General features: G+C 39.5%; 1 protein-coding gene across 6 annotated transcripts in view; it reads right to left on the bottom strand.

Annotated features, from left to right (window-relative positions):
* The window catches only part of fli1 (Fli-1 proto-oncogene, ETS transcription factor), a 40,087-nt gene extending 26,426 nt beyond the window's left edge, over positions 1 to 13,661 (bottom strand). For 2 of the 6 annotated variants that reach the window (XR_006927635.1, XM_046864061.1), the window contains exons 1-5: positions 13,546 to 13,660; positions 11,473 to 11,559; positions 2,446 to 2,657; positions 1,798 to 1,949; positions 476 to 679 (exon numbers count right to left, since the gene is read on the bottom strand). Coding sequence is in view for 5 of the 6 variants with exons in the window: in XM_046864061.1 (XP_046720017.1) it covers positions 476 to 679; positions 1,798 to 1,949; positions 2,446 to 2,657; positions 11,473 to 11,517 (613 nt within the window). In the remaining variant the exon portion in view is untranslated. Of the gene's footprint in view, positions 1 to 475; positions 680 to 1,797; positions 1,950 to 2,445; positions 2,658 to 5,160; positions 5,923 to 6,008; positions 6,247 to 6,577; positions 6,838 to 11,472; positions 11,560 to 13,545 lie in introns of those variants that run through there. The other 4 variants (XM_046864064.1, XM_046864063.1, XM_046864062.1 and 1 more) reach the window with 4 other exon arrangements.
* Positions 13,662 to 13,977: the final 316 nt, after the last annotated feature.

Genomic DNA, 13,977 nt, shown 5'->3' with positions numbered 1-13,977 from the left:
TCACTCAGAAATTACAACATATCAGCTAATGCCCAATATGTTAAACTGGATAACCTAAACTGTGTTACTTGGTGTTTCGCTGTGTTTCCTTTTCACACAAGATACCTAAATAGGCTGACAGTAAAAATCAATATACAAGAATAAGAATAATAAATGTAATGCCTATAATGTCCTGTGCTCCTACACAACTCAAACTGAAACTTTTTAACAAACTTATATATATTGTTTGAAAATACTCTTCTATGCCTGTATAAAGAAACGTTTTTTTTTTTTTTTTGGGTAAGACTTAAATTTTCTTCATGGTGGTATCTTTATCTTGAACTGTAGTCTGCTCATCAAATCTACATCCGGATGTCTCTAAAGCTACTTTGTGACAGTAGCGCATTACAAATAAAATTGAATTGGAAAAAGAGAACGCTCTGGGAGTCTTTACAAGGAGACACTTTTGAACACAGTCCAGAAGAAGTGCACTTACTTTCCCTGAGGTAATTAAGATGTGAGAGCAGGACTTCAGCATTATAGGCAGTGGTGAGTCTCAGGAAATCCTCTTTGCTCATCTTACACAGTTCCTTGCCATCCGTGTTTTGGAACATGGCTGTGTCGATTTCTAGGAGGCCATACTCTTTTACGGCCCAGTCTAGCCACTGCCGTACGTGATCGGGGGACCACAGAGAAGGATCTGGAAAACAGTGTAGAAGCCATAAGTTTAAATGTGCTCAGTTATTTGATGTTTTTTTTACCTAGTTTTTTTTTTCAAATTCCCATTCATGAGCTAGAGCCATTCATGTAAGATATATACAGTGTAACCTCGATACTCACGACTTTGACACTCGTGAGCTCGATAGTTCGCGACTTTTCATTTGGACTCGTAAAAAATCTGATAGTTTGTGAAAAGAGTGTCTCGAAAGTTTGGAGTAACATTTTAAAAGAGAGTTTGTACTAATAAATAATATAAACATTTTTACAAAACTTATTATTGTATTATTAATTTTAAATTTTAACAAGTAATTCACAATTTCTGTTGAGTTTACAGTACATGTACAAAAACCTCATGTTTTTTGTTCTCGCAAGAGGTCATAGAATATAACCCCCGCGAGTATCGAGGTTGCACTGTATATAATCTTCTTCTAGTTACAATGGAGCAGAAACTTGGAGGACAACTCTAAATCCTCTATTATGTATACATGAGCTCATAGTCGCCATGGCTTGCTCATCAGGGATAAATGCACACCATTCACCTTGACTGTTGATTTCTGTAAAGCTGCTTTGAGACAATGTCTGTTGTGAAAAGCGCTATACAAATAAACTTGACTTGACTTGACTTGATAGATGCCCATGATTAATGTCACTTTGCCTAACAGCAGGGATGCATTTCTTTAAACCTAGAAATCAATAATAAACGTTCTCTCCTGGAGTGATGGGGATTTGTTTTCATGATCACCTGATGACAGGGTACTGCTGCATCACTTTGAAGCCATGACATGTTATGGCCTTAATCTGTATTAAAGCTTTAAAAATACCTTAAATTAAATATGGATGAATGAATATTACTGCCAGAGACATGCTTTCAAGTTCGTGTTCATGTTCGTACATTTCAGCCATAGCCATATGCTAGTGTGCACGTACTCAAAGCTTTATCACATAGCACCATTAAGTGCTGATTCATGTTCTAACCTCAGCATCAGATCCTCATCATCCAGAGAACACCATCGACAATACTCTCTGCACATTGGATGCAGGATAAAAAAACAAAACAAACATTGAAATCCAGGCATGCTTTATAATATACTGTCGTACCTGCAGGAACAATTACTCTCCTCTCATTTGTGGTCATGTTTGGGGGCGGGGCAGTTTTCTCATCCATGTAGCCTCCATAACCCATCTGGGACGTCTCTGAGCTGCTCACCAGCTTATTGCATTTCCCCACGCTGCAGTCCACAGGAGATTCTCTGGAAGATAAAGATGAAACGCTATTATTTCAAAAGAATACTTTGGAAAACAATTTCCATAAGTTTCTCAAATGCTTACTGAATGTGTGTTTTAATAGGAAAGTCAATTATTGTTGCTTTTTTTTGCATTTAGACATTAAGTTTTTCCAAACTTCTAATGCTTCCTGTTAATCATTCACTATATGGTTAACCTCGAGCTCCTTTTATGACATGTACCGAATTGTGTCCTAATCAATGATTTCATTAAGTCTTCAGTAATTGAACAAGTGATCAGACGGATTTACGGTCCCGGGATCACTAAAATGACCCTGTTAACCCTCATCTGGACAATTCAACTGGCATTTGAAAAACATTAATATAGAAGCACATTTTAAGAAAGGAATTTACATCCTTCTGGGTTAAAACGAATGCAAGAAATTGTGTTTTGCATATGAAACGCTTTATAAAACACTACGAATGAGGTTCGTCGGCTCTGATTCCAATCCGTGTCCTCTACCTTGTTCCGTTGAGGTGGTCGTATTCACGTTTTACATTAATACGAGCTGGCTGATTGATCCATTCCTGCTGGGGTGGGATGGGATTGATCTTGTGTTGCTGTCCGTAATCCTGTGTGCTCGATGCCGTCATGTCTGTTTTAGGTAGAGGGGCAGCAGCAGCGTAAGGAGGCTCAAACAAAGACTGGTCTTCACTCACCACTGATAGTGCCTCCTGGAGGGAGGAACATGAAGCAAATTACAAATTGCATGCAATGCCTTTATAGAATGAGTTGACTAATTTTCAAACACACAGTTGCAAACCCTGTCATATGCTTCTGTAGGATGTAGAAAAATTATTTCTATATACAACGATCATCACAAAGCCAGCATATTTCCAGACAGACAGAACACTTTATCCATCCCAGAAGGGAATTCACACAAATTAAAAGGATGAATGTTCAGACAATTTTATAAAGTAGCAGTTGGAAAGTGCTGAGAAACAGATTTTGGAAAATGTCCATAGTAAACTAGGATTTAACACTGAAAAAAAAGGGGAACAAAAATCAATTACAGAATGTAATCTTGCCTCTTTGTCCTGTTCATGACTGAAACACAAGCAGGTTGGAAAGTCAAAACAGATCCACAGCAACTAGTCTAAGGTCTCTTCTACATTTGACCTCGTTGCATGAGCTCAGCTGGGGTGATGTAGCTTTATTAAAAAAAACAAACGAAGTAGACAGGCCTCTTCGGAGACTTACAGAAAGTCTACATGAGAGGGTGCTCATAGTGCTTTTATTCTGGCTATCGGCATTATTGCAAATAACACTCCTTATTCTGTCAAACAGAAGCGTTCACGTTTCATTCACATCTTTCAGTGGCTCCCCCTTCCATTTCCTTTCTCTTTTTTCTACTTTCCTTTTTCTAAACTTTGTTCACTGTTTGAGCCAACACAATAGAACAGATTTCCTTCAGCTCCATTCAAACACTTGCCAAGACCTGCACCTGTTAATATCCAGCCTTGGCACTGTAGTTTTCTTAGAGTACATTAGAAAAAAAAAAGCGAACAGGGAACAATAAATAATTTCTACATTCATGGGTGGTTCTTGCCAAAAAAACATGCGTTGTAAAAGATTTCTTTAAAACAATGAACTAAAAAAATGAAACCTGTGAGTGATATGTTTCTATCAGTCAGCTTTTTGTTTTGCATGCATGAAGTTGCATGCATGTGTGTCACACTGAGTTGTGTTAATCTCAGTGTAAGCAGCCCAAAGCACAGGTCAGAGCAGCCTACTGCCATCACTTCAGATCAGCCGGTTAACATAATCACCCGTGCTTTTGTTCAGAAGTCCTTTCTTTCACTTTGGCTTTTTCGGCTTCTTGACAGGCGCCATAATTTTGACTGGCAGAGCCAATGCAGCATCTGCAGACGCTATCAGAAAGACCCACAGCAGCAAAGCTGGTGAAGGATAAGTATGACACAGTAAAAGAATGTGACGATGGTGCCAGATAAAGACTATTCTGACTGCTGTGCACTACTTATGCTGAGACATATCAGACTGCACCATATAATTCATGATTGGCAGTCAGGCTTTCCCAAGATTACAGAGGGGTTTTAAAAATAGGAAAATCTAATTCCACACACACACATACACAGACACACACATATACAATGTAGTGTTGGCGAAAAGGCAGCATTCCTACATTTATAAAGACGGGTGATCTCAGTAAGGCTGGGGCATGGAACCAAGGTTTTCATTACAACAGGTTTAAAAGCGTTAAAAAAAAATTGTCATTTTCTTCAGACCATAAATTAACCTATGCCTACATACTGTAGCTCCCTTTATCCACAGAGAACTGCAGGCCCTGTGCTTCAGAAATTGACTACTGAGAAGCACCCACAACTTTTCTTTTTACAACTGGAGGCTCAGACAGAAAGAACAGACCAGGTTTGAATTTGTGCCCAAGACTGACAGCCTGGGTAATTCCTGTGTCTGAGGAGAAGTTAAGTGTGGGGTACCTCTGCACTCAGCCAGATGCATTATGACATTAGGTTGGGATGGGCTCGTTCAAACATTCTGAGCTATGCAAGGTGGTGGTACAGAGTGCGTTCCAGTCCTTTGTTTAAGGAGGAAAAGGAAACCTGACAGGAAACCAGATTGTGTAGAACAGGAAACCCTCATTGGCAGAGACACCCCTCTTTCTGATGGGTAATGATGAAGGGGTCTACAGTTAATACTCAATCAAAAATGGTGCTTGAGGAAAACAGCAAAGATAGGAACGATATCTGGTTTAACTAATTAGAGGATTTTAGTAATAACAATAATAATAATAATAATAATAATAATAATAATAATAATAATAATAACAATTTAGTCGAATATCCTGTTTAATTTTAGATACTTAAAATTTATACAAAAAATATTACCATCCACTTTTTCGAAAAAAAAATTAAGGCGACAAACAATAACCAAAATTGAAATGGTCAAATCTCTAGACATTCTCAAGCCCTTCACACACATTCACCACACCCAAAGCCACTTATATAAAGATCTTTAGATAGATAGACAGATACACTTTGCTTCTCCTCTCTTAATTGCAAACAGAATACATCATTTAAAACAGCTGATTTACTGTAAAAAAATTAAAAAATAAATGGTATCTGCTTTCTTCTGAAATAAAATGTACACTTTCCATAAAAAAAACAAAAACAAAAAAAAAAAACAAAAGCAACTCACCTCATCTGATCTTTTTTTCCTAATAGTTTATACTGTGAATGAAAACTGGACATGCAACTCACATCACATTTAAGTGGATGAGCAAAATATCTTTTGGTGGATTTACTGAACTTGAATTGCACTGAATGCACAAAAAAGAAAAAGGAAGAAGGTTTATTTTTGTTACTGTCACCTATTAAGGTGGACAAATACGAATATTCTTCTGAAACCAATTCACAACCAGTGTCTACAGTCAATCGTTTCTCTAATTAATAACGTTATCAATTAAAACCATGTGTTTGGCTGCCTGTAGTGGGTGGGCTGCTTGTGTGAAGAGTCCGGGCTCTGCGCCACATATGGAACCTCCGTTTTTTTTATGATTTATTGAAAACACTAACGGCGCAATTCCACACAACATCCACACAACCTCCACACAACCTCCATCATCAGCCAATTAAACAGCACAGCATCGCGAATTTACTGCGCATCCAAACTGATGGGCTTTTTTTTTTTTTTGTTAACTCTTCCAGAATCCCAGGTTTATTCCATCTCAGACGCACGTCTTCTTTTTTTGGCGTGTGCGTGTTTGGATTCCATCTGAATGTCGCGTATATCCTCCTCCCTGTGTGCGCTTTTGGGTTTTTTTCCCTCTTCTCTTCTCTCAAACAAGATTTGGACGAAAGGGAAAAGGAAACACGGAGGAGGAAAAAAAAACGTAGGAAATCTCACACGCGCACAAGTTTTCCACGCGAGCTCTTTGGCTGAAAGGAGAGTTTTCGCTCCACGGGCGCAAAAATCGGCGCTCCGAAACAACACCACCCCCTCCGCCCCAAAAAAAAAAAAAAAAAGACCCCATCCTCCGGCCTTACCTTGATCGTTCCGTCCATTTTGCGCAAAGTCCAGTCGAAGCCGACAACATCCCACACATGACACGCGCCTGAGCAACTTCCAAGACCCCCAGAACGCGGCGTAGACACGGACACACTTTATCCCGATGGGCTTTTACTTACTTTCTTTTTTTTCCCCTCTCCCTCTCTACATTTGGGAAATGAAGTCACTGCGCTCGAGAAGGGAAGCCGTACGTGTGTGTGTGTGTGTGTGTGCGCGCGCGGGGGCGCGCGCGCGCGTGTCACCGCTAGCCCTGCCTTCATTGCAGCCCCCGAAAAGCAGGATACTTGTCCCGAAGAGATAAGACGCGAAGACAATAGAGTTTCTTTCCTCTGCAAAATGTTTTTTTTTTTCCTTTGGCTGGGAACTATTTACAGGCTGGACGCCAGCTCTTTACAAGTGTGACGCATTTTTTAAGCAACGCATCAGTCTCAGTGGGGGAAAAAATGTGTTATTGTAATAATAAGAATAGCAAAACTTTGCTTCATGCATGCAAACGCTACATTATAAAACATCTGAGGAAAAAATAGGACTTTCTTAAAGAACTTGCCATACAAAGGATCCCTCGATGCACAGAGCTTCATGTGGCACATTGCATGCAGTTATTTCCAAAATCATCCCCTGCGCGCGCGCGAATCAATGCGAGATCTTCCTTGCAGTGGTCGGAGTAAAAGTGCACTATGTTCCCTGAGATGTTCAGAGACTTTCGAGGTCTGGAAGAATCCGAGACCTGCATGAGGCGGCGCGCCGCTTGGACCCGTCACTGCTGCGGTCTGCACTGCACGTGCGCGCGGCCAAGCGACTGCTCATTCGACTGCTGTGCGTATTTCCACGCGCACGGCGCACATCCCAATGCAGGCTGACTGACAGCATATACCAGCCCTGTTCATATTTCTAACTGTATCAGGTGTCTCCAGAATGTGGTTTAAAACTATATCACTATATGCCTGTCTTCTGCTCTTCTCAAAGTCATTACAAGTACAGGTTAATATAAGAGCTCATTAATATTAAACAAAGGAATATAAGAAATTCTTAAAAAAATATCAAAAATAAATACGGCTTTATTATGCATATATTAAATATAAAGCACCCTTTTACCTATATTCTATTTTCTTTTCTCATTTTTGGTCCTTTTTTGGTCTTTTCATCAATTACACCAATTTATTACTGATCACATTTAAGACACAGACCCTGCACAGATCGTGACCAGACCCCGGACCTTCAGTCTACCTCGCACCCCACCTCCAACCCCCAACCAACCACCATGCCCGAGGGAGCAAGCCTGAGTCTGAGTCAAACAGCCTGTCTGCTCGCGACTTGGGGGTCTGGGGGGAAGGAGAGAGCTCCCCTCGAGACGAGCACATCTGGATCCTGCTAGGGGTCAAGGCTTCCCCCTGCCTGGGGGCCTGCGCAGCTCGCCCTAATTAAGGGAGACACCTTGTTTAACCATTTAGAGTCTAGGGGCCCACAACTCTCTCGGTGAACAAAACAGCACTGTTTCTACATTTATTCTGATAAACCAGGCTTTTTTTATTTAAATCCTGACCCTTATCTTTTTGGCGAGCATCAATTTCCTTTGGGGTAAAGCCAGGAAGACCCAAAGGTGAACACTATTTTGGTGCCCAGTTCTGAGTTTTTTTTTTTGTTGTTGTTGCATAAATCATCGCTCGTTAAAAGTGACTGTGATAGATAGTACATAATTGAGATAGATTTAAATAAGGCCAGGATGAAAACTGTCACTAATCAAAGTAGCAGATGAAGTAAGCATGCTTCTACTCAGTGTTCAGCAATCTTTTAATTAAAACCAAAATACTGCATGTCTGAGCACACAGACAAGAATTTCTGCCAGACAGCATTTAATAAAAGTGCATTAAAAGAAATATGAGAAAATGCACTCTCAGAGAAAAAAGAAACTATTCTTTCCTGGTCTTTAAGTAATACTTCTATATTACTATCTTTAAATTTGTTCCTTGTCCTCATGAAAATGTAAACATAAATGTACCTTAAAAAAGACAACTGAACCAACGATGCAACAGGAAAACCAACATAAAGGCATGGAAAGGTGCACTTTAAAGATTTTAGGCCCACTTGTTCTTTAGGCCCATTAAAATATAAATTACTTTGCATGAACTGCAAATATTTAATATATTTTATATGTGAATTTAACACGCACCATAATCATTTAACTAGTGGATGCTGAATAATTTCAACTTTGTTAAAAGTGCTCAAATATTACTACAATATTACTCAGAAATACTAAAAAAAACATTATGATCAAGCATCATCACATTATTAAATCCGGTTCTAAAATCTTTATATTTGTAGGGCATGACTCCTCACTTGCCACTTGCCCAGCACTAACAAACATGTTTTGTAGCCCAGTAAACAGATGCTCGTCCGTTTACATAGAAGGCAGCAAAACATCTGGCACGGCGCCGCAACTTGACAGCCAGCCGTTCCCTCCAACCACAAACTGCAGGGAAAACTGCTGCTCCACGCCATTGGAAAAGCGCTGAAGTGGGAGGGATCCGTCAATCACGGGAGAAGTTTGGAAATGGTTACTGCTAGACATTGAGCACATGACCTCAAGTGTCTAAGCATGCATGTATGTGTGTATGAGGAACTAATTGCTTTTTTTTATAGCCTTTAACAGCACAACAATATTATGCCTGTCCCATGTTCTTCTTCAACGGCATTAATTAAGCATGTCATTGCATGGATAATAGCACAGGAATTTTCCACTCTAAAAAGAAGTTTAGATAAATGTAGTCTAATAGCAGCTCTGACAGACGTTCCAGCTGTTACTCAAATTACAGGTTTATATATTAATGTGCTCATTTTATAGAAACATGAGATAAAACATAGAAAATGGACCCAATTTAATACTAATCATCACAAAAAGGATCAACATAGCTGTTTTTACGAAATACTTGTCGATATGATGAAGTGCTTTGTAACAGTTCAGTAAGTTTTCCACCCCAGGAAAGCCTTTCCATTTTCTCAGTTTCAAGACAAGCTGGTGAGGGAGAGACAGTTTATAGCTGCTATAATGAAAGTGATAACAGGAAGTAACTCGTCTCACAGGCGTTCCACAACATTAAACGTAACTATAAACAAATAAAATCTATGAAGTGTTGTTTATTAATAACGCGAGACTGTAATTGTTCCCAAATCACTGTGGTATAAGAGGAATAAAATCCTTTCGGCCGCATTCCACCACGCATCACTGATTATTTTCCTTTAATAGTACAGTGTTTTAGTGTTTTATTCCTCACCTACTCGTTTGGGGTAATTAAAGAATGTGTCCTTCCTGTGGAATAATTTTTTACAGGATGACAGAAAGAGAGAGAGAGAGAGATTGAGAGCAAAAGATTGAAAGAGTGAGAAAGAGGAAGAGAGAGAGACAAAGACAGAGAGAGAGAGAGAGAGAGAGAGAGAGAGAGAGAGAGAGAGAGAGAGAAAGCAACTCTGAATTAAGGTTTTTGTGACAAATGCTTCAGCTATATTATCTTAACCGTGACTCTGCCCCTGAGGATCACGTTTCTCGGATTGTTCATTAGGCTTCAAACTTCCAGTCTCACGCAAAGAAAGAGGGAGAGAAAGAGAGGGAGAGAGGGAAAGAGAGAGAGAGTTCAGACTGCTGTGCATAAGCGCGAACTGTCTGGCCCCCTTGCTCAGGGCTATAATTAATTTGAGATTTATTTTTATTGGAAAGCTCGAGTCTCGCCTGGCCTTAACCAAACAAAACCGCAGCTACGCAGTGGCTTCGCTCGAGTGGAGACGAATATTTCTCTAACACTGGTCTTCAACCGCGCCTGGGCCACATTCGCCTCGCTGCAGGCCTGCTGCACTCACTTACAGCTCAGCCTTCACCTGGTATAGAGGTGCCTGATGCACCACCAAAGCTCACTGAGTTTCACCAAAACTACTAAATACAATTTGTAAAAAAGCTTCATTTGTTGTAATGTGAACTGCTCATCTTTATTTCGATATGAAATGAATGTAACTTTTATTTATAAAATAATAATACATAGTCAAATTTTGATTATGTGCTATGGTGATCCTGTAATTGTCTGTAAATAGAACTATCTGCAAAGGTTTTTGAGTGATGAGAATCTCTAAATTAAATAAAAAAATATTATCAATTTAATAATCATGTCGAGTTCGCTCAAATCCCTGTTTTCTTGATATTAAGAACTTGAGCAATTCCACTAATGAAGTAACACTCAGTCTAATCATCATGACATACATTATCTTGAAAGAAGGCGTGCCAACAGGATTAAAGGCAATTAACAGGTTTGATTTCAATCAACTGTTTTCAATGCATAAAGTGTCTCAAAGCATCTATTCTCACAGCTCGGTTCTGCTTCAAAGGACTGATCTAATGGCATCCTATTAGTGAGTGTTTATACAGGCACTTCTTTCAGTGCTATTTGTTATTAAGTCCAAACGGGGGAAAGCTGGATTAAGAAAGTCGAAATTTTCCTCAGACATTTCAATTTCTCAAACAAATGGCGGACTGTTCATGGCACTCCGGCCTTTTGCGCACTGTGAAACCGAGCAACACAAACGTGGCGTCTGCATGAAAAGGTCCCTTATGCAAAGGGGGCAATAAGTCTCTGTACCATAACAAGTGAGACCTGGAAAGTATGCTGATTGTAAAGATATAATGAATGACTTTGCCAGTCCCGATATTTCATTTTCATGGCGCACGTGAGTGCCCGGAGCCTTTTTTTTTTTGATATATGAGGCTTATTGCATGCTGTAGTGCTACTTCTGTCATAAATACAACTTTAAAAGTGACAGAATGGCTGGCGGTACCTCCGAGAATGAACAACAATGACTGCAATCTTTTAGCAATGCATTTACCAAATACCCATACTACACCCTATAGGCTGCACGATGGTTTTCGGAAACCAAAAGCGTGAAGTGAGACATAAACAGCAGCACTTTCAGGAGGAACCTGTTGGAAGTTGCTGCTGTTTCTAATCTGAACAACATCAGACAACCTTCATCACCCTTATACGAGGTCTACGTACAGAGCCTTCATTTCATCAGCGTTGAAAGTGTTTGCAGTATGACATCCAGATGTGTTCCATTGTTAATGTTTGCATCTACAGAAGTTCAACAGGGTGAAAACCAGGATTGTGTCAAATGAAATAACTTTACATTAAATGGCCTTAAGAAGAGATCAGAAACATCTGAATTTTTTTACGTGAGTGGAATAACAAAACACGGTTCAGTGTCAAGCATGAAGAGGAAAGATGCTCTACAACACTGGTGTACAGGTGGAGTTGACGTTTTTTTGGACAGAATCCAAGTCACATCATTCAACAAAGCAGGATCCATCCATGAAACACCCTGCTTACAAATTCCATCAAAATCAGAATGTATTTTTCATGAACTTTAATTACAGTAGGTTGCCTGACTGCAATGATGTCTTACCTTGACATATGATGAAGTGTCAGGGACAGTCTGAAACATTGTCATTGGATAAAGGGCCAAAAATGGGTGGCTTTCCCTTCACAGCCCCTGTTGAGATAATAATAATAATAATAATAATAATAATAATAATAATAATAATAATACGATTGTAATAATTGATTTTGGGAACTGAAGTAGTACAGGACATAATACACAGAATCATTTTTAATAACAGAATAACATTTCATTGCTGTCTATCTGTATCTGTATATGTATCTGTCTATTGTGAATAATAATAATAATAATAATAATAATAATAATCATTATTATTCTTTTCATTTGTTCTTTAGTTGAACAGAAACTGTGAGACATTTACTGAAGGGTTTTATTGTACTAAGCATGGTTTTTACCTTCTGACATCCTTTTATATTTAAAACAAAAGAGAAAATAATAATAATAATAATAATAATAATAATAATAATAATAATAATAATAATAATTTGTCCCTCTATTTTTGTCCATACTGTTATAATTATATAATAATAATAATAATAATAATAATAATAATAATAATAATAAAATTCCTCTTCTTCTTCTTCTTCTTCTTCTTCTTATTATTATTATTATTATTAGCAGTAGTAGTAGTAGTTTTATGTAGCTAATATTTATTAATAATAACTTGATCTACTGTATCTAGGACTCTTCTCATTAAATCTATTTTCTCATTTCAGTGAATAAGGCAGATGTGAAACAGAGGTGCTCTGCCTCCCATGGCCTTCCTCCTGCACATGTTGAAACACTTTTCACTCTAATAAGTTCAGCTTACAAAGTCCCGGGTGAAAGGGCAGCTCGGGGCCGGTGGCTTGTGCGTTCCCTTTAGCGTGCAATTACAACAGCACAGACTACAAACTACAGCTCTATTACTGCACCAGCACAGAGCCCCAGATCCACAGATCCACAGATCCACAGAGCCACAGAGCCACAGAGCAAATAACAGGAAACTGTCCACACAATAACACCGCCGAAACGTCATTTTTTAAATAAGCCTAAGCTATACATCAACAACACAAACATCCCCCAGACGTCGCATGCACAACGGGGTAAATGTGATGGGTAGCAGGGGGGAGTAACCAGACTGTTTCTGGAAAGCAACCATGCACGCGCGCGCAACGTGGATACATTTTAGGCGAATGCAAATAAATGTAGATGTGCATTTTAATTCATATAAAGTGATCAAATATCAGCTAGTGGGGAAGGAGAACTAAATAAACATCCAAGGAAAAAACTAACAAACGAAAAGAAATCGATTGATCAAGTTAGAGCAAACAAAGATAGATAGATAGATAGATAGATAGATAGATAGATAGATAGATAGATAGATAGATAGATAGATAGATAGATAGATAGATTTTGCTTTGTGACGTCAAAAATCTTTCACTGCAGGCACTTTATGCTAAAAATGGTTTTATCCCACAGTTTTTAAAGGAAAGACCACCAGGTTTCATTGCGACTCATAAACTTTGTGTTTTAAAAATAAATACTAAAAATTATTAAATAAACCGGATGAGGGAATTCCGATAGTTGAGCTCGCGCTTATGCCAGATATGCATGAATAAATGATTGAAAGTGCAATAATGCGCTAGCTTACTTCCTGCTCAGGACCCAGAGGTCTCATTCTAAACTGCCGAATGGATTTCTCTCCTTCCCTAAACTCTCTCAAGTGCGTTTCTCTTCTCCCCGAACAGCGCACTGAATTCCGCATCTGCAGCCAATTACCGGCTCGAGACTCGGCACAGGCGGCTTTTCCCCCTGCGCACGGACTGCGCGCGAGCCCGTGAGCCTCTAACGTGACAACCTCCAGCGTCCCACCCTGTGATCCATCCACATCACCGACAACTGATCCTGCACCTTACCCCTGCTTCCCCGTCAGCACGTGCACGCGACTCACTCGAGGAACGCGTTGCATCAAATACATTGCATTTCATTGTAACATTTCTCTAAATCAGACTCGGTTTCTTCTCCACACACAGGTCTTTAGCACGCGCAATCAATTTTGCATTAAATAACACTTGCATTTTTTTGTCTCCTACTCACCCGTGGTTAGTCTAATCACCCGCTTTAATTATCCTCCAAATGGAAAATAATTAGTCCCTTCTGCGCGAGCGCCGCTGCCATTGATGACAGTAGGTCCATGTGAGCAGAAGCAGCGCGTGTGAATGGAGAGACTCCAGCAGACCGCTGACCAATCAGAGAGCGAGGAGGGGGCGCGCGCGCTCGCGCTTCCCTTCAGCCGCTATAGACCGATGAACCGTGGAAAAAAAAGACTCAGAGTGAAACTGAATCAGTACCATAAAGCACACACCGGGCCAGGTTCCAGTTCTGATCAGTCCCTGTTCCACACCAGCAATGAAGCATCAGACACTCATGTTTGATTTTCCAGACAAAGTGATTTTCTGTGTTTGGGATAAATGTAACATGTAAATGTAACATGACATACAGACAGATAATATATATATACACGCTGTA

This window comes from Silurus meridionalis, chromosome 13, assembly GCF_014805685.1.
Source record: "Silurus meridionalis isolate SWU-2019-XX chromosome 13, ASM1480568v1, whole genome shotgun sequence".
NCBI classification, from domain to species: Eukaryota; Metazoa; Chordata; class Actinopteri; order Siluriformes; family Siluridae; genus Silurus; species Silurus meridionalis.
The sequence above is the reverse complement of the archived record's forward strand: the minus strand, read 5'-3'. Positions and strand labels throughout refer to the sequence as shown.